This window comes from Spea bombifrons, chromosome 5, assembly GCF_027358695.1.
Source record: "Spea bombifrons isolate aSpeBom1 chromosome 5, aSpeBom1.2.pri, whole genome shotgun sequence".
Classification (NCBI taxonomy): Eukaryota; Metazoa; Chordata; class Amphibia; order Anura; family Pelobatidae; genus Spea; species Spea bombifrons.
Window position 1 is genome coordinate 10,388,374 of NC_071091.1, and position 25,339 is coordinate 10,413,712.

Here is a 25,339-nt window from a genome sequence, read left to right on the forward strand (position 1 = left end):
AAGATAATTTTTACTCAGGCTGCAGTTGGCTATAAGGGCCCGTCGTGGGCTGCCTAGGAATTTGTGTGGATACGTGCAGAGGGTTATCAGATCTCTTAAGTTAATTCTGATTTAATTGCGTTAAAAGACTGTATTTTTTTAAAATATATTTTAGTGATTTTAGTTTTAGGTTTTTCTTTACGGCGTCTACAAATTTACAGGACCCTTTCTTTCTTTTAAAATTAAAAGCCATAGGACAAACATCTGTTTTCAAATTCGAAACCCATTTTCAACAGATCTTCTAATTGCTTTTAAGTTGCCTTCGCTGTTTTTTGCTCTTTCTTCTTTGATCAGAAACAAAAGAGAAACACCTGAAAAACAAAAGCCTGACTTATTCTTTCTAACATAAATTTCCACCAAAAAAAAAAACAGCCAATCTCCACAACAAACATGTTAATAGCCATCAATTACAGAGCCGTTCGAGGCCTGCAAGCCAGTCGAGATCCATGGTCTCACATCTGCTTTCTTTGGAGAAAACATTTGTGCCTGCAGTATTTAAATGCTACGCAACTTCTGTTATTGTCCAATAGAGGATCCTAAGGGAGTAAAATGTTAATGAAATCCATAACATTCTCAGATTTTATGATTGCAATTTTGAGACGTTCACTAAAAAAAAAAAAAAAAAAAACGAGTGCTGATTTCTTCACTGGAAGCCATAATTGTACTTTTTCCGAGGAAATTGTAAGCACTCATATTTAGTATCTGCCATAATATTAATACAGAGCTGAACCAGACATCATTAGAATGTTATAATGTTCCTATTTTCTTTTGGAACCTGTGGGTAAAATATATTTTTTTATTTCGGAGACTTTATTTTTCCGGATGTGATAGCGATCAGCCCGAGGGCCGTAGTTTGAAAACAGACTTTGTCGTGATCAGAATGTGTGGGAATGGACGCTATCTTTTACTTGGTTCAGACATTCAGGCTTGATGGACGATGGGCCCCAACCATCGTATTATCCTTACCTAACACAGCTTTACTAATATATTAACTTGACCAGAACTAAAATGGTCTTTGGGTCAAGAATCTTGAATGTGAGCTGAAAAGCCTAAGCCCACTACCTTCTTACCCCTTTAAACCCCCAGCGACGTTGTGGACCCTTGCCACCATTGCCCAATATTCCGAGGCCAGAATGGTATTGGTCAGCCGTCATCCATGTGGGCTTTCTGTAGCTAGTGGGCAAATCCTAATCTCTCGAATATGTTATTTTATACACTCATTGTTTCACTTGGCACTAACATCAAAGTTGGTCAAACATTAAAGACTCGGGGGAAATAAAAGCTTGGTGTTTGGTGATATTTTTTTTTCCTCCTGAATTGGAAGTTACCAAGCCATCTTTCCATCATATGTAGGGAGCTGATTAGGTTTGTGCCAGAAATGCAAAAGCATAGATCTAGAATGTTACTGCAACCTTAAAAACAAAAGGGCAGAAGAGACAGAGAGACAGACAGATAGACAGACAGACGCAGACAGATATAAAGTGTCTGTAGGCTACAGCAGGAATGTCAATTGAGAAACTGGCCTTCTCAGTACAAATTAAATGACATCAAAAAATAATCTAGTTACGGATAAGTTTTGCTAGGCATTTTTAATAAAGTGGTAGAGATAACATGTTTTTCCCATCCGGCAATTAAATTGTAATTAAATTTAATACCAGAGTTATGTGGCTCGTATTATGCCGGCTTTAAAAGCTATTGGAATGTAAATTGGTTGTCAGTGAGTTTACGTCTATTAGAAACAGGTGAATGAAAATGGAAAGAGGATATATGGGGAGAAAAGGACGGGGGCTGTGAATGCGTTCCCTGTAAGGTGGGCTGCCCGGCAGCCGGCGTTTAAAAGCAATCTTGAAGAAAATATTTAGGGTTATACCTATTTTCTGTAACCGCAGGGTGTTCGCTTCAATGTGTCCTTTCTTGTTAGTTGCCGGACCGCTCACCTTTGATGGGACATGAACATTGGGCTTCTCATATAAAATGTCCATGTCCTTCTTAGGGGCTAGGGAGACGGCTATATGCACCGTCGTTTGTCTTTTGTGACATTGCATTTGCTTTTCCAAACAAACACAGATCACCAGCCTATCTGACGATGATGATGAATGAGGTGAATAATTACAAGAATGAAAACACATATAGTATAACACACAGTTTTATGGTAATTTTATGAAAATGTGAAGAGAGTATCTTGTTGCTTTATAGTGACCATTGCAATTAAAGGGGTAATTGTGACATTTTCCAAGAAGTCAAAACGATCACAATATTTTCGTAATTATCCTAAAAGTCATTCAGTGGCGTCAGTAATAATCCTCCAGTTAAAGAGCACAGAGGTTGAAGTGATATCCCTATTGTTATATTTTACTGCCTAGAGGACGCACCCTTAAATAAGGTCCTTATTTTTTCCCCCCATGAATCCTTGGCACAAGCTCAGACGTTAGTTTGCCATTCTTTTCTAAAATGACGCCTCTATTCAAAGGCAAACACTGTTACTGTATATCCCAAAGCTAAAATTCCGCAACAAGAATCCCATTGTGATTTTAGTTGGACAATGCATGATTGTGTGGCCATTGATCACTTCCTCCACCATGGCGTCCATGTACCGAGCTGTTGGTGAAATTCAAAAAGGTTTAGACTTTAGACCAACTTACAAATATCTGAAGCCCTCACCACTCTACGTTGTCCACCACGTGGACGTTTAAGAGGTCAGACAGAATACACACAGTTATATAAAGTACATCGACTTACCTTTCACAATGTGTGCTTTAACCACTGGAAATTTTATGAAAACTGCTTTAAAAAAAAGGCAAAATGCATTAAGTAAATATTTTTGTTGGTTTACATTTTTTTTATATCTTACATTTTTTTTTTCCAGTGAATCCTAACCTGAAACACTGAGCTTCTTTTGTTTTCATCGCGCTGCACTTCATTCTTGCCAATATTTTACGACTCAAACAGATTTCATTATTCAAAGAGAACCAGATGGAATGGAAGTTCAAAGGATCCATCTGAATTAAATATTTTTTCTTCTCCTTAAGATGCTTCTGATTTATGCATAGAGAAGAAAACACAAAAGCATAAAAGAGTAGAAAGAATCCATATGTAAGAAATTCTCCCCGCAAGCACTGTCTCTTTTAATCTGCCAGGAAAGCATTCAATTTTTAATCTCCCAGACTTATTATTTCTGATACATTGTATGAATTGTGTCTACAATTGGAATCTTACAGACAACACCAAAGCTGTTTGGTGTCTGTACCATCTCCTTTTACCTTCTTTTACCTTCAATTTCCTTAGAGTTTTGTATGGGTTGTCCTGTGGTCATTTGCCGCTAATATGTATACGTTATACGGAATTTATTCTAGTAGATTAATATACGATGCTGGGTTTAATGAAATGCTCAGCACCCAGCCATTTCGGAGGAAATCAATGGGAAAATGTTTAATTATGACATACTTCAATAGCTAGAAGGAGTCATTCATGAGATGGGAGATTTTATGGCACAATTAAAACTGAAAGCAGCATGCTACCTAGATCTGTAACAATCTGTTATACTTTATCATTGAAATTACTTTTTTTCTTTTTTTTTTTCTAATTTCTGAAGTTCTTTTGTGCAACTTTTCTCTTCATCTAGCTCCACTTTGAAGAACATCCTTTATGTATTTTAGATCTTGAAGAACTTATCTCCTGCAAGTTTAAGTCTAACCAGCCAACTGTGAAACTCCATTATGACCTAAGATCTCAGGTTGACAAAAAAAACAATAATAAAGTCGTAGAATAGAATTGGAAGGATGTTTGCTTGTAGCATTGTTGGAATCATGGCAGTCGTTTTCATAAACCAACCTCTACTTCAAAATCTTGAATCGCCTTCAAAAACAAGATATAATAATAGAGTATTTGAGATTTAGGCAATATCGCTAAAATATATGCAAAAGATTTCTCTTGTTCAGTTTTGTATAGATCCACAGAATAGATATAAAGTTCTGTAATCAACAAACCACTAATTATATAGACATAACTATAGTTCCACCAAAGGTTCGTGTCTAGGGTGCGTTTCACCCTCTCCCCCTTAATTTAATTTTTCTAAAGTTACATGTTTTAGAAGACAATAATTTCTCTGGCTGTTTTTTCACATTAGTATTATTTTTTTCCCCCTTCTCTTTGCCAAGGTTTCTGTTCAACAAAGTACCATGGCGTTTACTTTGTTGGAAAGGGAAAAGTAACACAAAGATGGGTTCCTTGTGACATTCCAGTGATAACACTCAACAAAGGTTTCCAAACCTCAACCAAAATTTGATTTCATTTGAAATAAATAAGAATCACACATTAATTTATATTGATTATGTGATGAAATCTACAGAATTTAGCCCAACAAAGCAAGTATAGAACGATTCCTGAAATGTTTTAATTCATCAAATACCCAAAGTCTTTGGGCTTTGATAATTATCCTCTGGTCAATATCCTCAGGTTTCAATCTGCAGGAGAGGTTTTAAATTAAATCAGACAGACACATCTGTTATGACATATATAAATTACTACCGCACCCTTGTCTTGCTCTACAAATCAGAAATGCTCTTCTTCCATTTATTCTGTCTAAAAAATGTCTACAAGCATCAATTTATTTATTACTGTAAATCATCGCTAGTCCGCCATGCATGGAACCTAAAAAATCTACAAAATCTGCCGTACAAATTGTGCCCGTTTGCGTAAATCATACGAACAATTTAACACAATACATTTCTTAATGAACGCAGTAAATTTGGTTAACCCATTCACGTCTCTAAAACATTTTACGTAAAAATGCATTGTGGCATTAATACAATGGGAAACCGATGTAATTTGCAATCCAGGCTTGTGCCATTCTAAGTGAATATATATATATATATATATATATATACATTCTATATAAATATATACTTTATATATTTTTTAAGTAGTTCTTGTCCAATGGCAGCCACAAATCAATGGCGGTTAAGCATAACTAATTGCGTTAATAGCGTAAACATTTATATTTTCAAGACTATATTTCCTCATGTCCTTTTGTAATATATTTCTTTATTCTCTGGGGTTAAAATATATTTTTTATAGATGGTATTAACTTACTTGTTGCTTAGTTTTTATTAATTATCTTGTAAGTCAGACCCCACTAATTTCGTACATGCTGGTCGCTTGCAGCATAGTTGTTTTTTTGCCATTTCTATTTTTTTTCTGCCTTATAATAAGTGTATTCTATGACTCCATGGGCTGGGCCAGTGCACATGTAATCTAGACTGGTAATTAAAAATAAAGCAGTAAATAATAGGGAACCTAATGAGCTTGTTAAGCTCTACACAGTTATTCAGTATGAGACCTTGTTATGGTTTTGTAGAATTGGGTTCAGCAGCATTCAAATGAATGGGACACGAATGAAATTAGCTGTACAGCAGTAGCCAGGAGCGTCTGTATAACAAGCAAAGAAGCCACTTGTCATTATAAAAGAGGCTTTTGGACCCTATTAATGTAAATTAATCTTCACACTCCCTAGAAATGTCTGCATTATACACAGCCGAGATATTGTAGTCCTCAATTAAAACCCTTGTCCCTTTTGGGACTGGTATCACAAAATGTGGTTTTAAACAAGATTTGGAGAACTTTTCAGTTATTTAAACTTTTTGAAGTCAAAAGAATAGACATTTTATATAAACCACCATTATTTGACTATTTTTTTCAATTAATACCAACATAATATAATGGTTTTCATTACTATATGTGAAATATATTTGTATTATATGATATTTACGGTATATAGCACCAACAATTAACAATTAAGATTGACACACTCAGAAATACCGATACATACACCTTCATAGGTTAATGTAAACGCTAACCTTTTACATAAAAATACTGGATCCTAAAATGCTTAATGGTTTCCAACCTAGCTAATATTTCTTTTTTCTGTGACATCATCTGTCATGGCTGAAGAAGACCTTTTCTGAATATGCTGTTACTTTGGGTGTATATATCATGGATTAGCTAATTTGGACAAAGTGTTGTTGTCAGCCGCAACACCATACGTATCGTTGCCTGCTTTATCAAAATTAGAATTTGGGCATCACAATGGAGGCCTTCTTATATTTCATGACTGGGGTCAGGGACCATTGGAAGTTTGCACAAAGAGTATCTATTAACTTTGTTACATGCTAACATTTCTTTTTAAGAGGCAAAAATGTCACAGAGCGTTTTAGAGCGTTAATTATTTTATAATTTTACATATAGATGTATTTATTATTATTTTTTTCAGGCATGCTGCTGATTAAAACACCCATGTCTATATGTATATACATGTTTAATATATATATATATATATATATATATATATATATATATATACTTGTATATTTATATATATTTATATATATATATTTTATATATATATATATTTATATATATATTTGTGTATAATATATATATATTTATCTATTATAACACCCTTCATTTACAGAAAGAGTTAAATTATATATTCATGCTTTAATATGCAAAAAAAAATACCTCCTTGGCTCTTTTCTGAGCTAGAAGTCAGAAAATCGATGATTCGATTGATGATATGCATGCCAACAAAATAACACTATCATTAAAAAAAGCATTAGAAAAGAGCTTCATTTGCACCGTTTCCTTCTCATAACCACAAACCATGGGATAATAAAATTACTTCACACGCTGGCATTTAAATGTTTGCACAATATGTTGCCAATTTAATCCAATGAGAATTAAAAAGTGTGATGTAATTTATGGTACTTAACGTGGTGGATCACAAGGGAGCTGTGCAGGCCGTTATCACTGATGGAATTTTAAGAAATATGAACTCGAAAAAAAAAAATCCAGTAATTTCTGCATAATTAGTTTTTCTGGTTACCATGTGAACCTTGAGAGTCTGCCAAATTCCTGAAAAAGCCTAGATATTTTTTTCCCCAGATTTCCTCATTGATTTATGCAGCTCATCATAGCTATTACTTTTAATGATAGTTTGAATTAGGTGACCTTCTTTTTGATCTCGGGTTTCCAATCAATACCAAAATGTACACTGTTAACTCTGGCTATGTATATACTAGCACTTTAAAACATTAACCCTTTGAGTTGCATAGAAGTGAAATTCATGTTGTTCCTGATTTACCCTGAAACCTTACAATTTTATTTTTTTGCCCCTCTCAGTCAACCCACTTCTGCATTTTATCAGCTTTAAACATTTTTGTAGACCCTGTTTTATCTCAGCCTTTAATCTCATAGTATTATTTTACTCCACGTTCTATAAGCACATTTTATTTCTTCTCTTTTAATTCTGAAAAATGTTCAGACTTTATATTATGGTATCTTTAATTGAAAAATGGTCTGTCTTCATGATGCACCTTCGGGGTAGAGCTGGCAACGTTCATCCCAGAGACCAGGTCCAGCCATGCGGTCTAGTAATAAAGCAGAAGAAGACTTGTTTGCCATGTAGTCCTGTCCAAGACACATTGAGGCACATAGAATGTATAGAAAAGAGTATAAAAAATAATACCTTGATGGTATTAGAAACAGTGACCCCCATCCACCACCACCACCTACCAGCCCTACTGTGGTCACCTCTGCAACAAAGCTTTTAAGAAGCTTTGTCATAATCTAAAAAATGCCCTACTTATCTGAAGTGGAAAGGAAGAATAGAAGGTTCTCGCTATTAGCTACCAAGAAAAAACCTCTAAAATATATAAAAATGAAACAAATGAACATACTTTCACAACATTACACTTCTCTAGTTCATATTGCATTAAAACGGGCTGCACAAAGGGAATATAGATTTTTGTGGAATCCTTTCACCTGCTTGTACCATCCATAGGTTCTTATAATACCTTAACTTACGCACAGCTCAAGAAGTAAAAAGCAAAGAGCATGAGATTCTGAAGAGCTCTTGAACTCTTTAAGTGCAAGGGATTGGACACAAGCTCCGCAGAACACTTTGAAATCACTTGAGTGATGAGGGTTTGCAGTGCATTTAGTTTCATCTTTATCCTGCATTTATTTCAACAAGATTATAACGCTCTCTACCAATTCACAGCAACGTACCTCTTAAACCTGTTTTTTTTTTTTGCATCAACCGAGATGGTGTTTTATTTCTTAGAAGAAAAGAAAAATGAAACTGTAAAACTAATTAGTATAATATCAACCAAATAAAGTGATAAGCAATAAAGAAAGTAACAGTTACAGTGAGTACAATATACATAAACTGAAACAGATCTATCATTTCCAAATGTATATATATATATATATATATATACACCTAACAATTCTTCATTCATTTATTTAGTCACAGGCAGTAAAATGACTAATATAAATATAAAAGCTATTTCAAGACATATAAAGATATAGTAAATAGTTAAAAGCTTAAGTTACAACCCTTCAGACTTTGGTACTGGAAAGGCATGTAAATCCTGTTTATTGTCTATGGACACGATGTGGAAAGAGATGATTTCATATTTAGTGACACAAGAAAAGTTTCATTTTATTTGCCCCTGGTTGTGACTATCTGTGCTTTATTATATATATATATATACATTTTACATACACATCCATTCAGAACAGCTTCGTAATGTAGCATCGGGTGTGGAGTCATTGTGTAGTTCCCGACTATAACTGTTAATGGATGACAGTTCACACCATGAGAAGGCATTGTGTATTTTTGTCTATGTACTTACTAATTGTGGGCTATTGTAATAAGCCCAGTTCTCTCCGATCTCATTGAATTCATTCTGTGCTATGATGTTCTGTACATCTCGGTTCGATGATGTCACCTTTGCCCGATTTACTTCTTGGTTATCTGGTAGCATTGCAATTCAACAAATGAAAAAGAAAACCTTCTGTATAGGAAACATGTATAGACTACACAATGTAAACGGTGCATTGAAGTGATCAGGCAGGAGGCCATTATATCACATCATTACATTCTATCAAGCAGTGATGGATTTTTAAGAAGCAACCGTATGAATTTTTTGCATTTCTTCCTCTTTTCAGACTGTTTCATACAATTCACTTCTGGATTGGTCACATTATAGCATAAGACAATGTCCATCCACGCTGGTCCTAAAGTGCCGTGTCCTATCTGTTTGCATTATACAGGTCGACCTTGGACTTCTCCGCTTTGTTTCTGGAATCGGAACCCAGGGAGCCATCTCTAAAGAAACCGGCAAGAAATATTATGTAAAATCCTACAAGGTCGATATTAGCTCTAACGGGGAAGACTGGATTACTCTAAAAGACGGAGCTAAGCATCTGGTACGAAAAAATTACAATTCCATATTTTTTTTTCTTTATTTGTCATTTTCTGAAAATAATAGCTCCAAAGTGTTTTAATTGTAAAAAAAAAAAAAATTAAATATCATGAAAGGGTTTTTTTTTATTAAGGTTTAGTTTTTTCAGCTGAATGCCACTTCTATGGTTTCCCAAATGCCCCTGGCCAACTGTAAAGGACTTATGAGACTCGTGTGCAGAATGAGGGCAAAAAGGAAATATAAAACCCCCAAAATCCACTAAACAGCAGAAAAAAAAGCTGATCTATTCATTAAAAAAAAACCCTTGCATATTTGCATCTTTGCCAGTATTTATGTATGTTTGTAAAGGCAGTTATAAAAGTGATTTGTGTAAAATTCCTGTTTCAGGCTGTTATTTCTTTCTCTTAATAGCTTGAGTATAAATTACGTCCCTGGGCTGGCCATCTAGTGGTGTCAAGGGTGAAAATTGAATGGAAACGAGAGGAAATTGGTTTATTTGTGTTATATTAAGGATGTATATTAATACAAGTATTATGGGGTTTGCTAAGTATATTTAATAACACCTGTAAATTAAACCACCCTGACCCCAATGAAATGTCTGATTTTTTGCAGTCCCTGTAAGTACCCTATTAGAAATATACTATATTATTGTTAATGTCATTAATTCAGGAATGGATTCCATTATTTCTTATTTTTAAGTGTTTAAACATTTTATTACAGAGACCCAGCAATGCAATTAAATTACACAATAAACTAAGTATGTTCAGACTCACTTTTTTGTGCCTAGTGTAAAAAAAAATCTGTTTTGGGAGGGGATTGGACAAGTTATCGCTCATAATTTCTAAGCAAATAATGGATATAATGTATAAATTAAATGAAAGGCAATAAAATGGGAATGTAAAGATAGCGTTAAAACAATAAAATCTGAGCGTACAGTTTTTGGGGACCCTAATAGCGCTTAATATATGTTTTGTATCTTTTAGGTCTTTTCAGGAAACACCAACCCATTTGATGTTGTCTATAGAGCATTCCCTAAACCGGTCCTAACCCGCTTTATAAGGATTCGGCCTGTAACTTGGGAGACCGGAATATCGCTAAGATTTGAAGTTTATGGTTGTAAGATAACAGGTAAGAAAAACGTATTATATTATTATTATTATTTATAAGCACCCTATCATGCTGTTCTTTGCGATACGCTATAAACATAACACTTTCATATTTAAACAGAGACCGGATCGCTAGAGCTTACAATCTATTGTGCATACGAGATATAACCTTAAACATGATGTAGCTGAATAAACACCCAATAATTGGTTTTTATTCTGTTTATGTGACGTTATATCGCACGGTAGAATTCTATGTAAATATTGCACATAATTAGCTGTAAAAAAAAATGACAGTAAGCATCCTCGGCCCTAATCCTTTGCAATTGTTTTTCTAAAAGCGCACAAATCATTAAATGTAACATTTTGGTTCACACGTTATACATTGTTTATCCTACATATTGTCGAGTTTGCATCTTTATTATTAATTGATACGATAACGTATTCACACAAGGACACGCAATATTATTGTTTTGGTATAGCTGAGCCAATTTAGCACCGAGCGAATCGCTTAGCTGCTATTCCTATGGCCCCAGTGCGTGCAATTAAGAGATGATTGCACCTGACTCCTACCGTCTTCAATCCCCAGGTATCCATTTACCGTGATATCAACACCTGAGCACGACTTCATTTAGCGCCCTGTGTATCTTCAAAATAAGGAAATGTTTAGTGTTCTTGAACATTGTTAATGCAAAACACATTTGTAAGAACAATAACACTGTTGTATCACTTCGTACAGCACAGCGTTTTTTTTAGCTGATCGGAGAAGAGTCTCAGCTCATCTCCAGAGTACATGGGAAAAAAATACCCAGAATATGTGATTTCAATAGAATTTTTTTATTTTATTTTTCTGAAGAAAGCAAGTAAAAATTGTCTTCTGCCACTGCAGTGTACTAAATAAAAACCTAATATCCCTACATTTTTTGCACTTTATCTGGTACAGTTGTGAACAATGGAAAGTTATTTAGTGTGATTTTTGTTGCCATAGAGCTGCCGTGTTAAATTAAACCAGCGTAAATGGCTTCGACACCTTGTAATGTGTATAATATATCTTTTCTATGGTATACAGTATACATAGTAACAGTTAAGATGAGTGATTTGCCACCGCTTTAGAATTATATCACAGCGGTATTATTCAATCACGCAAATTGTCATTTCAGATTATCCGTGTTCTGGAATGTTGGGCATGGTATCAGGACTCATCTCTGACTCCCAGATTACGGCTTCTAGTCAAGTGGATCGCAATTGGGTTCCTGAGTTTGCACGCCTTGTAACGAGTCGCTCTGGGTGGGCACTTCGGCCATCCAATGCCCACCCTTACACCAAGGAGTGGCTCCAGGTTGACCTTGGCGAAGAGAAGGTGATACGTGGAATTATCATTCAAGGTGGAAAGCATAGGGAGAACAAGGTCTTCATGAGAAAGTTCAAAATCGGCTACAGTGACAATGGAACAGAGTGGGAAATGATTATGGACTCAAGCAGAAATAAAGCAAAGGTAAGGCATGGCTCCAGTACTGGAACCAGTACATGGACATGTCCCGAAAGTACTCTACTGGCCATCAGGGTGGTTTATCACGCAGCTGTGATAACTATTCTCCATATCTTGCATTAATGTCCAACCACAGACGCGGGGAAGTAATCAAGAGACAATTGGCTTTGCCGTCTCCCCCCTTTCAGAAATTTCTCGTGGGCTTTTAGAACTAAGTTCTGAATCTTTTATTTATTGAAATAGGTTATTTTTGTAACTCCTCTGTATCAAAGAACACAATTAACATCCAAGCTGAACATGAAACAAGCTTTCATCTATATGAAACATGAATTTAATATTTAATTGTTCCAATCTAAATAATTAAATTTTACATACTTTGAACGATAACTAGATAAGGACGCTGTCTAAAATCTAATAAGACAAGGCACAATAAACAATTTTGGTATAACGGAATGTCGGCCAATCGTCTCTAGACATGAGCCTGACAGTGGTGGGACATTGACAATTCCCCCTGGGTAAATTCCCATTTTGTCTACTTGATAAATGATATATGTGTGTGCTCGTGTATAGCCTTTCTGTGCAATCCCTGTTGGGTAGTATCAATCATATGTCAATACTGAGTTACGTTTAGTGACATGGCTGCACCTAGCTGATCTGCTTCTGGTGACCTTTGGTGTTAATTCTTCCCAAACCCACGCCGTAAGAGACATCGCTCCCATTACAAGCGGAACATTGTGCACTGGAATGATGGGGGCTGGTGGAGGGGTCTGCACTTGGTCCTCGGGATGAGTCTTTGCTCTTTTTGGGGGAGTGTGAACAAGAACAAAAGTGCCTTATATTGCTAAATACGCAGTACAGTATATTCATTGAAGATGGCCATATACATGTCACAGTTTTAAAGGTTAAATATCTCTAATAGCTAATTAGTAGCTAATATTACTGGATAGTTATTGAAACGTTCTAAGTATGTGAAGCATTGTATTTCTCACTTGCTTTGTATCGGGAGAGAATTAAAATGGCAGAACCCACCAAAATTCATCTAGTCTTTCCAACTGCTTAATTTCAGACATTTGAAGGAAACACAAACTACGATACCCCAGAGTTAAGGACTTTCGCCCCCATATCAGCTCGCTTCATCCGCGTGATTCCTGAAAGAGCCTCCACCTCAGGGCTAGGATTACGTCTGGAGCTTTTGGGCTGTGAACTGGAAGGTAAGCATCGGCTCATTATTTACTTCTTCAATGAAGTTCCGCTAAGAAGCCGGTTATCGATCTAGATTGTACCTTTTGATGCTTTCTTGTTAAATTAAAAAATACAGATTTTTTTTTTTAATCCATAAGGATTCAAATACTGCCACCAAAAAACGTCCATCTATTTGATTTAATATAAACAATAATAGAGCGAGTGAAGCTGTAAGTGCGATCTCCAACAAGCATCTGATGATGCAATAATTCCTTAAATCTATCTATTTATCTTGTTTCTAACTAATCTGTCACGGTCGGTATGGCGGGGAATTACATGACCACTAATGCTTTTGTGTTTTTACATTGATAATCTATTCTAAAACCAATCTTCCTGAATTTACAGTTCTTAATAGAGAGATTATTAATGCTCACCACAATGTCCTTACTTCCATATCCTGTAGATGGCCCATTATGGCCATTTGCATCTGTCATTGTGGCTAATGTATATATTTGGGGCCTTGCATCTACTTGAGTAAATGACCATTTCATGTCCCGCTCTTAATTGCTCAATGAATCACTGTCGTCACGCCAACGTATTCCGGTTTTCTGAGATTGGGGAGCTGGAGACTCCTCTAAGCATACGTTGCACAGCACAAAAAAATAAGGCATGGCGAAGAACTAAGACTGGAGAAAGTCTTTGGGAAAAAAATGCATGACTATGATATTAAAAGAACAACATTTTCCCATGACCGCTGCTTGTCAGTACGTGTGTGTGCAATGGGGTCAATAGCATTAGGACTGTATTAGATCTGAGGCCTATTATTTATTCAGACCTAGAGGGCAGCTCGTAGTCTCATCACTACAAAGAAAGTCAGGAAAGTCTGGCATTGCATTAAGTACTGTGTATCGTACAGCGGCTACTCTGCTGGGATCCCATCAGCTTAAAGGAGATATATGAAAGCTTGACTGAATTCCAGAAGAGTACTAGGTCATTCTGGAGAAAAACACGCAGAAAGGTTTTAGAAATATTTGAACTGGAATAAAACAAATGAAAGAAACACAAATTTTGAGAAATTGTTTAATTTATGTAAAAATTCCACTTGGTACACGGCTGCAATTAGACTGAATGTCACTATTATAATCTGTTTTATCATAACAGTATCAGTTATTTTTTTGATAATCACATAGCCAAAATATGTGCTTTTGAAAAAAATATTGTCTGTAAATATACTTACAGCCGTCCAAAGTTCTTAAGCTTTGATGCTGTATCTATTGGGTTATTTATTTCATTCTAATTCTAAAGCTCAACACAACTGGTCAGAAGTTGTTGCTTTTTGATACACTCCGCAATGAGAATCAAACAATAGAAATAAAATAGAATGTTCAACCTTCAATCACTTATCAAATCGCAATGCCATAGTAGAGGTATACCCACAACACCATTCATTCACTTTTAAATTATATTTATTATTAAATTCTATTTATGATTTCTGCTACGTGTAACTGTATCTCAGTACTTTTCTAAAATAATGACTTTTGTGTACACCAGTCATATTTGCCCTTTAACAGCTGACAATCCGTTTTAAAAAGACACACTCATTCCATACAAAGGTTATTGGATTCATTCTGGTGATATTGGAGTATTCCAAACAAAAGGATAGGGGCATTTAAAAAAAAAAAAAATAAAGGGTTTATGTTTCCTTCTGGTGATGATACAGATTTTCCCAAAATTAAATTGTTGGTTTGCGACTTATTCCTTAACCCTTTGACTTTGCCTTTCAGTGCCTACATCCATACCTACCACGCCTGAGGTCAACGTGCTGGACGAATGCGAAGAAGATCCGGCAAACTGCCATAGTGGAACAGGTGATGACTACAGACTTACAGGTGCAGATATAATCCCTTTTTTCTGTTCATTAATTGAATTTTGTCTGTGTACGTTCCAAATGCACAATCACATACTGCCGACAGACATCTGCTGGCAGTTTTCAGTCTGGTGAAAGCAAAAGGCAGATTTGGGTCTGATCTACTTGCATCAGTTGCTAGGATTATCCACTGGAATAGTTTTTCTGTTCATTCTTTTACAGCCTGCAAATATTATTACCCATGTTCTAGTGTACTGATTTTTATTAAATAACATTTCAGCTCGTTTAACACTTTCCCAACATGTTGCCCAAAAAATGACCATTCTAACCATATGCATTATGGGGAATCGTGTTCTGGCTATTTGTATTGTTTATCAGAAAAAAATACATTACAAGAATTAGAAAGGCACAATTATAGCTTGTTTGTGCACCTAAAAAGTCAGCTTTCTTTATATCACACAAAAAAGGCGGCTTATTCTTGGCATAAGTGGCTTTATTATTTATAGACATTATCCAGCGACTTCTTACTGAGTCTGAATTCTCATCAGTCTGTTTCATTTAGCGTGGGCTTTTCGAACTTAATTTGCAATGTATGGAAAGAAGCAACGGGAGAAAACATACATATGCAAATGTCTGACGTTCTGCACATTCATGTTTTTAAATGTATAGTATGCGATGTCAAGAGCTGCCTGTAAAACTTGGCCCGTCAGTGGTCACTAATGGTGTTCTACCCACCATGAGAACAAAATGTTGTTTGATTTTTCTCCATTGAGATTTCAAAAAAGATGACAATTGTTTAAATTTAGATTCATTGTATGTTGAACGTTTATATCACATACCCAGTATTACATTTATTTTACATTTGTATGGATTTTTTCATAAAATATTTAAAATATTGTCTCACAGCCTACACACATTTTTACGACGCTGGCTGTTGTAAAGAATATTTAAGCACTGGTTCCTTAATCCTACTGAGCTGCCAACCACTTGACACCTCATTCCTACAAAACCATCTCCAATCCTCCTTGATTTAGCAGCTTTAATTTAATTTTGGGTTATTTAAATTAATATATTGGTCAAATCACTGCTTTTTTTCTAATACTATAATATAACTTTGCGTCGTGTTTCCTGTTATAAGAACATCTGCTTTTTTTTAATAATCATAATACCTGCATGTATTATTGTACATGTGAATACCATGCATGGACCCACAATGCCCCTGTCCTGTCCCACAAGGCACGTTGTTGGTTCAAAGACAACTTGCTTAGCTTTTATCACAAATTATCTTTATTCAACATTTTATGTTTAGTTAAAAATGTGTTTTGTATAAAAGAACCTGGTCAACCTTGGGTGACGATTTTACATTAAAAAGAGCCGTTCCATTCCCACTCATTTTTATTGGCCTGATAGTTATATGGATTTGGACATTCCGAGCTGTCATTCCCAGAATTCTCTTTTAACTTTCTAGTTTATTCAATAATCCAATAATTGCTATGAATGTTCGAGGATCTCCTACACCTGTTATTGTTTTTAGCCACTCAAATAAAGTGTCACTCATTGGAAATTCGATATGCAAAGTCATATCATCTCAGTTCATTTAGTCCACTTACATTATGGAATTAATAGAAAACACACCTGCCATCTGCCCTTGTCATTCTCCCCAACACAGTAAGGATTACGCACAAATCCCAGTTTAATCTACACCAGCACGGCTACGGTGTCAAAATATATTAGTGTTTTATATAAAAAGGTGTTAGATTATGGACTCTAAATCTACCAAGTCACAATTTTTTTTACACCCAATGAAATGAACAAATCTTGGTGGAAGAGGGAATTGTTGGGAGTATCTCCATTGATCTGGGCATATATGATTCTGATTATGGAACCAACAATAAAAAACATTTCATAGACTTCTCTATACATTTTTATTTTCTGGAAAACTAGCAACTCACAAAGAATTTCTTGTTTGGTTTTCCAGCAGGTACCGAGGCCCCAACTACAGAGGACAATATAGACCCAACAGGTACATGAACGGCGTTATGTTTGTTTGAAAGAAACATACCATTCCAAGTTAGTCGCCAAACTTCTCTATACATTTTTATTTTCTGGAAAACTAGCAACTCACAAAGAATTTCTTGTTTGGTTTTCCAGCAGGAAGGACAGTGCAAAGTACCGAGGCCCCAACTACAGAGGACAATATAGACCCAACAGGTACATGAACGGCGTTATGTTTGTTTGAAAGAAACATACCATTCCAAGTTAGTCGCCAAACTGCAGCCCCAAGAACCAATACTGAATAGCATTTTACTCGTCTGTTAAAGAAGCTCCTTTTCTGGAGCATCTGTTCTTGTTGGCTCCATAAATATGGTTTGTCCCTTTATTCTCGTGTAAATTCTCCATGGTGAGCCCAGGAATGCTCCTTGTTTGTGTGAATACTAAACAGAACGGAGTTTACCAGGAACTCTCTTAACAAGCCCTATTCACCACCCTGCATTTACATCTATAGTTTTCTTATTTGCAAACTTAATTAAGCGAAACCTCGGAGATGTGGGTGCAGGATCAATAGTTCACTCGGTCGGAGAGATAATAGGTCCTTTACCAAGGCAGTGGTAGCCATGCATATGTTAAAGTCATGGTATTTGCACCACCTGCAGCTGTCCAATTACCCATATACAGCCAAATAGTTTTATTTTTCTTAACAATATGCATTTTTTTACTGAAAAGAGCTGAAGAAACATGTCACATTAACAACTAGTTAAACCAATCAAATGCAGCATTAAAATTGGGTATTCGGCCATTTATACTTCTACCTTCATTGCACTGACCCAAAATATTGGTCATATGTTTTCGGATAAGAACCCTTATTTTGTATGGAATACAATATTTTAACCTACTAAACATTTCCGGATGAAGTGTATAGTTTGATATAAAGTCCAAGGGAAAACCGTTCTTGTATTTATATTTTATTATTTATAGCAATGGAAAATGCACTAATTAGAAATAGGATCGGTATTTATTATTTAACCTTGATTTCATTAGCCGAGATAAGATATCTATAGAAAACGGCTAGTGATTTTTTTTTCAATTACATTTTGCAAACGTTGTGTCTAAGTACTTTTAAGAGTATATTAAACGTGTTTTCTGGTATTTTTGGCCAGGGATGATTTTTTTTTGTACTGTCGCTTTAAGGGAACAGCATGTTGCAGGGATAATGTTTTCCTAGATAATTCCAGGACCTCATTAGTGAGGCCTTGAAAGTCATATATTAACAGATCGTGTATCAATATTTATTTAACAAGCCAACCAGTTGCATATTTGGAGACAGCAGCTGGGTATAGAGGTCAAACAAATAAACTCGTGGGAGGCCGGTTATAATTACACATGAAATTCTCTCGTTGTTAAACATTTATACCTTTCACCGTAAAGGTCTTGAGTACAGAATGAAGTCCCAGATAAATAATGAGTAGAAAGATCAGTCAAGAAACTTCCTATGAACGCTGGGGGGGATCCTTACTAATAAAGCAAATGTCTTTTACCCAGTTTTGTGCTAATGGCTGCTTTGGGAATATAACTAAACCAAACTAAAATCACTGTTCAGCTGTACCTAACCAAGTGAGGTTGTGTTCATTAGGTTGGTGAGTAGAACCAACGCACCTCAAATTCAACATTTGGAATATACACCTCTTAGTTGTCAAAGTAGTAGTTGGGGGATCATCACAACCTTGACCACCACCCCAACTGGACTATTCCCATCCGGTTGTTCAGATTCTAAACCAGAAGCACCATTACGATAGGGGGAGTACTGAAAATGAATAAAATTGTTACAAATCACAGCTGGTCATGACTAACCCAAAATCATCAGTGTACTTGGCACCGTGCCTTACTTATGATGTCATTAGGGTAGCTTAGATGTTACGATATTTTGTGAAAAATGCTCCTTTCAGGAAGCAGCGCAATTTAAAAAGAAAAATCCAACATTCAATCATAAATAATTCACAGTTACTTAATGGAGGTGGCTGAGTCTTGAAACGATTTCAAGACTCAATTCCCCTGGTTTTCCCCATAACGTAATCCTGGCAGTGGCACGGGACGCCATTAGACAAGCTGGCTTTATTTTCCGGCAAGTGGTATTATGTAAGGAGCGTAGTGGAAATGCACCATGTTCCATGAATGAGAACGGAACGCAAATACAGACAGGGCGGTTATTGGATAGAAGCATGTGTTCCGACACAATGTTACACAAATCTGTGACTCCACGATCATCTACCAGAAAGCTGCGGTGCTATTGGCAGTGGCACCCTAGACTCTTTGGATTGGATGATTTTTTTTTCCATTAAACTCCACATTCTGCCCCAAAAAGGGTATAAACAGTTTGGGATCCTTTTAACTTTGACATATCTATCCAATATGGCTTCCTTCTGGGAACTTTCTATGCAGTTGTATTGGGGGAATGTGGTTTTGGTTGGCTGTATTACCTTGCCTTTTGGCTAGCAATGCCACCTAAGCAAAAAATCACCAGCCTGTCCATGTTGACAGAGTAGAAACATGGAAAATCCAGGCAGTGATTCCGTTTTTCACTTCTTTGTTTCATTTCTCCTCTTCGTCTTTACCCAGTTCCTCATCGCTGCATCCCCTTATTTTGTAGGAGCCAGTAAATCACCCAGCAACCCTCGTCATTTTCTCACCACTTATGTTTGTCAAGCAGCGGCATTATTATAGGACCTGTCAGCAGATAAGAACCATTCGGCCCCTCTAGTCTGCCTGTTTTTCTAGCCGTAGCAAAACCTCAAACCTTATTTTGTCCTTCACCTTGTTTTACGTCCTGAATAGCCTATACCACGCATGCCTTAACTCCCAAAATGCCAGGGAAGCAAGTCCTCGCTATTCTCATGCCCGTGGACACCAAAAAAAAACGTTCCCTCAATGTAAATGTCTAGAGAGGTTTAAAAAATAATATATGTGATAATAATAATAATTAAAAAAGGGTCAGAAATCTGTTTTTTCTGTTTACAACAAACCTTGCAAACAAAGGCTTCTACAAATGTCATTTAAACGCTGGGAGTTCCCTCCCTGCAGCCCTTACGATGCGGTTGTTTGTAAGGAGAATTTACACAGCCGGAAGGAGGCCTTAGATTTCGATTTAGATACAGACATTGTTTTTCCAAGGATGTAGCTTTTACAATAAGGAAAACCAAGAAGAATGCCTCATTTAAAAAGTATGCGAAAAGCACGGGAAGGATGTCTGCTTTCTTAAGTCCTTATATGACTCTGTTGTGAACGCCGGCATTCCTGGAAGAAATGTATTTTATGCTTTTTTAGGTGTTTCCTTCCTTGGGCAAGAAAAACTAGCAGCCAGGGAGTTGGGAGGATGTTGGGGATGCGAGTACAGAACGACTGAAGAAGTCAAAATATAAACAAGATTAGCTTTATCTGTCTCGCACATCCTTCTATTCATCTTCCTAAACCTTTAGGAAAAAAGCAATTACATTGTATAAGGCTGTTGGGAAGCAGAAAATAAAGGCAAGCAATTTTATATCATCTCATAATGTCATCTAATACCAGCTCCCTTGTTATACATGATGCTGGCTCTGAAGCCCGGCTCCAGCTCGCTTTCAGGTTCCATTCTGAAGCTTTGTCACAGTGCCATCTAGTGGGCACTCTGAGATGACACCCTAATGCCTAATCCCTTTCCTAGAATGTGGCACTCCAGCCAAGGGCTCTAAAAGCCGAAAGTGTGCCAATGCTTAGCTCTGGCTCGGAATCCTCCGCTGTTGACTAGCTGGGCCGAGCCAACGACAATTCCCCGGTTATAACCTCAGTCTTCAGGATTTCTGTTATTAAGATAAACCAAGCCTCAGCAGCCATGTCCGGGGTCTCTTTTGGCTCCCCAGTTCAGCTCACACAGCTTCATGCTACCTATCCACATATAATGATGTTTTCTTGCAACTGTCACATACGGTGTTATTTCTATTTACAAGGTTTCCGGACTCACACCGTCTAGTTCAAAATTGCGACTCATTCTGGAAAGCTGTTTTGATTCCCATTATTTGGGTAAAATAAAAAGCTCCTTCAGTCAGTTAGAGGGTATACTTTATTGGAGTTTCTTTGTTTTTTCTTCTAGGCATGGCACATGAAGACCTCGATTGCACGTTCGGATGGGGATTAGAGAAAACCACCTGTCTGTGGGAACATGACAATAGCTTAGGTCTGAAATGGACTGTTCTGAACAGCAAAACTGGACCAGTTCGGGATCACACCGGTAAACATACTATCCACCCCATGTCATGAACCATGTAAACAAAATAGAACATTTCATTTAATGATAAGGACCTTGATAATTAATTGTATTATAAAGATATTGATATTATAAGCTATTCTTCACAAATGCTTCATTTACCCATTTTTTTAAAAAGAAAATACATAATTATTTTAAGAGCATATCTTTATATTCAGCTACCATCTGGTCCATTGCAAAAAAAATAGAAAAATAATTCCTTTTCCATGTTTAAATGTAAACGATTAAGGGTCAAGTAATATATTTCTCTATGTTCATAAAGAATTTTGGCAGCCAGCAAGTGTTTTGCATAGTTTGCATTTCTGCTAATCATCTATATGTTTTTACTTCTTCGCTAAGATTTTACAGCTAAGTCTTCTGTTTACGTTCATACTTTTATAAAGGACTCTGATTAAACCCAGAAGGACTAAATTCAAGTGCTTATGGTTTGATTGTACAGCTGGTTTGCAATCAGCGAGTTCTAAGATCAATCTTGTGTATAGCAAATCTGCTTAAATTGCAAAAAAGTGTGGCAGCCACAGACCGTTATGGAATTATCTGATCCTCATCGGACATCATTAAATTACTCATGCATCTATTACTGGCAGAGTGTTATTATCGGATTTTGTATGCCGAGTCCAGGTCGGAAAAGAAATGGTGATTATCCTCCCAAGTTGGGAGCTTCAAGACGCAGTCAATGGATCCAGACACTAATATCAGATTAAAGCGTCTACATTAGGGCACCATCGTATTTTAGGACTAGAATTCCAAATGGCTTCGTCTTGAGTCCCCAGACAAAGATGAATAGTTATACAGTACATTTACGATGACTAGAATGGGTCATTTTTGGACTTCCTCTGTCCATTACCAGAACAAATCTGTGATACCTTTACCCCAATATTCTAACGTCGTTATGATATTTTCTCACCAGGTGATGGCAATTTCCTTTACTCCGAGGCTGATGAAAGGCACAGAGGTAAAGCCGCGCGATTGCGGAGTCCTATCATTTCCTCCTCCAAATCGGCTCACTGCATGACCTTCTGGTACCATTTCTCTGGCACCCACGTTGGCTCATTGAGTATTAAACTGAAGTATGAGAATCAAGATGACTACGGACAAAACTTGTTGACCATCAACGGCAATCAAGGCAACCACTGGAGAGAAGCCAGAGTGTTTCTTCAGAAATCCATGAAGCAGTATCGGGTAGGGATTAACTTTATCTACTATGGCTTTGCCAAAATTCCAAAAATGTTACTCCATGATTATTTATCCTGTATTGTAACATTCTAGAACTAAATGTATACATTTTATTTGTTCTGCAGGTAATTGTGGAAGGTACAATCGGCAAAGGGAGTAGCGGTGGAATTGCGGTAGACGATATTATTATCACCAATCAGATTTCTAAAGAAAACTGTAAAGGTACATGATGGGAGAACTAATGCCAGGCTCTTAATTCTATATCTAGAGGTTACAGCAGAAGAAGCGATAGAAAATATATTTCCATATCCCAAAAAACACCAAATGTGGCAGTGCTATCTTGGCTAACATTAGGGCTGATATGTTTAGTTTTTTTTTTAATTCACTAGTAAGCCAGAATATCAAATTTTCTAATTTATTAGGAATACTTGAAGATATGGGCATGGCATATAAAGACAATTCAAATATATGAAAGTAATCATGTCAAGTATAAGAGTTATTTTGACAGCTCCTTAGTGGTTTCTTTTTTTTTCCTTCAAATAACAATTGTTAATGAAAAATAGTCATTTGTGTTTACTAAAATTCACTGAATATTTTTGTCTGTGTTTTTTTTTGTCCAGAATCCCACGAGTCCGGCAATGAACTGGAGGAAATATTGCATGAAAATGATAAAACAGGTAGGTGACAATTAGCCATAATTTTGGATGGAGCATAGAGGTCCTCTTGGCCCTTTGTAACACCGTGAAGTTGAGAGATTGGGGAGGGGGGCAAAAGTTCCGTCCTCTGCACTGCCCTGTCCCACCTTTACATTTTAATGTTTACTGGAGAAGTGCCTGGGACACTTAAGGTTCTTGGTCAATCAGGTACTGGGTGCCGCATGTTTACAGCCTACCTTTAATTATCTGTCTGTTCTCCCATACCCGTCCGCCCCATGGCTGTTTGTACAGCGCGATGGACTTTGGAATAACGCAGATGCTTTGTTTTTTTTGTTTTTAGGCTTCACCCCCAACTACTCTGGCGAGCATTTCAATGAAAGCATCTCCAAAAAGCCAGGAAATGTGCTGAAAACCTTGGACCCCATTCTCATCACAATCATAGCAATGAGCGCCTTGGGGGTACTGCTAGGGGCCATCTGTGGAGTTGTCCTTTATTGCGCATGTTGGCACAACGGCATGTCGGAGAGGAACTTATCAGCCCTGGAGAATTACAATTTCGAACTGGTGGACGGTGTTAAGTTGAAAAAGGACAAACTAAACACACAGAATTCATATTCAGAGGCATGAAGCTACGAAGGAGGAGGGAAATGTAACCGTTACATTAAAAAGGAAATGACTTAAAATAACAGGTGGTTCGGAACCGACAAAGTTTTACTGTTCAGGCTTTTTGGTGCGTTGGATGATGCGGAGCCAAGCTTTTCTCAGGAGCTTCAGTGAATATACCTGATACCTACGAACGTATATACAATCTAAATCTTGTACAGTCGGCTTTCTGTTTTGAATAATCAAATGCTGGTTTTGAGACCAATTCTGATCGATTTATGGTTTGTAATCTCTGTTCCCGTTACGTTGCGTTCTCCTGCTATGGATATTCCTTTGTTGTGCGCGAAATCCAAGATGCTGTCGCAGATGACACAAAGTGGGGTTCCCCGGATGGACGCACATCCCCCCCCCGGGTGCCTGCACCCGCAAAAAACCGTAGGACGTTCGACACAAGCCCTTCCTCCCATGTCTGTGCATATCTGTCTGTGCTGTGTATAAAGCAACAAAGACTTCAGAAGTCCTACAATACGTACCACTATTAATGTTTCTGCATTTTTAAAGCAAAGCTATAAATTATTGTTGCTTTTCGGTGTAGTAATCGAGCAAAGTGCTTAAAACGTCTATACAGTACACACACCATCATTAAATCCAACAGGCAATAGAGGGTAACGACGACCCTTATGAAAATGTTGTTGGCACTGGCTAGTGGATGTCCTCTCAAGTGCCTTTTTTTGTGTTTGTATTGATTTTTGACCGTGTTATCACTGACTACAACGATGTTCTTATTGTAGGCCCTTGTCTCTAACTGTCTCTAGCTTAAAAAAAAGGTTTTTTTCGCATAGTCTTTAGAAGACAAGGGCTAAAAAAAAAAGTTGTCCATTTGGTTGATGGGTTTCTATCGCAAAACGTATCTTTTGGTTGGTCCATAAGTTTATTGTAAAAAGCTGCAATATCTCATTTTTTTGTGTTTTTTCTCTCTGTAGAATGTATTTAACAATCTATACTATATGTCGGCCATAGTCAGATAACCATAATGCAGCTTTGGGGCCGAGGAAATGCAAAAAGAACCAATAGGCCCTTTCTGCGTAGACCTTTTTTTTGCTGAAGGCCTAGGGTGAGGAACATGTTGCAGAGCAATGAGTTGATCGCCGCTCTAATGCCAAAAGGGTGACAAAGGAGAGAAGGGAAGTTTCTAAAATTACCCTTTTTTACGGGGGACATTAAGTCTGCAGCTCTCGGTTCTCAAGATTCCAAGGATTGTGGGATTTAGAGTTCATTAACTGCTGGAAAGTTGCAGAATGCCAAACCCTGCACCTATCAAGTCGAACGTTGACTCTGTGTCAGGAGGTTGAAAATATCAGTATCATTTTTCCATTTTCCAAAATGTCAAAAAAAAACAAAAAACCTTTTAATGAATGCCATGATTAACGGCATTAAGCCGATTTAAAGCCCGAAATGCAGTTATTAATCGTTGTAACTCTCCCTTTCTGTAAATGGTGCAAGTTCCCATCTCGCTAGCTTTGATATTTATTTAGGGTCACCCTGTAAGGTCCCCTGCATGACGTTGTCGGAGGTGACTAATAGAGAAAAAACAGGGACGAGACGAAAGTTTTATGTGTGCGTCTATGTTTCTCGTTATATTTATGACCGCCAATGCTTTGTT

At 36.8% G+C, this 25,339-nt stretch overlaps 1 protein-coding gene across 1 annotated transcript in view; it reads left to right on the plus strand.

The window, feature by feature from the left end:
* Nucleotides 1–24,851, plus strand: part of NRP1 (neuropilin 1) — a 75,129-nt gene extending 50,278 nt beyond the window's left edge. The window contains exons 8-18 of the mRNA XM_053468225.1: nt 9,154–9,309; nt 10,289–10,433; nt 11,569–11,903; nt 12,964–13,108; nt 14,864–14,968; nt 17,098–17,157; nt 21,068–21,205; nt 22,152–22,423; nt 22,543–22,639; nt 23,038–23,094; nt 23,414–24,851. Coding sequence (XP_053324200.1) covers nt 9,154–9,309; nt 10,289–10,433; nt 11,569–11,903; nt 12,964–13,108; nt 14,864–14,968; nt 17,098–17,157; nt 21,068–21,205; nt 22,152–22,423; nt 22,543–22,639; nt 23,038–23,094; nt 23,414–23,700 — 1,797 coding nt within the window. The 3' untranslated portion in view covers nt 23,701–24,851. The remainder of the gene's footprint in view (nt 1–9,153; nt 9,310–10,288; nt 10,434–11,568; nt 11,904–12,963; nt 13,109–14,863; nt 14,969–17,097; nt 17,158–21,067; nt 21,206–22,151; nt 22,424–22,542; nt 22,640–23,037; nt 23,095–23,413) is intronic.
* Nucleotides 24,852–25,339: the final 488 nt, after the last annotated feature.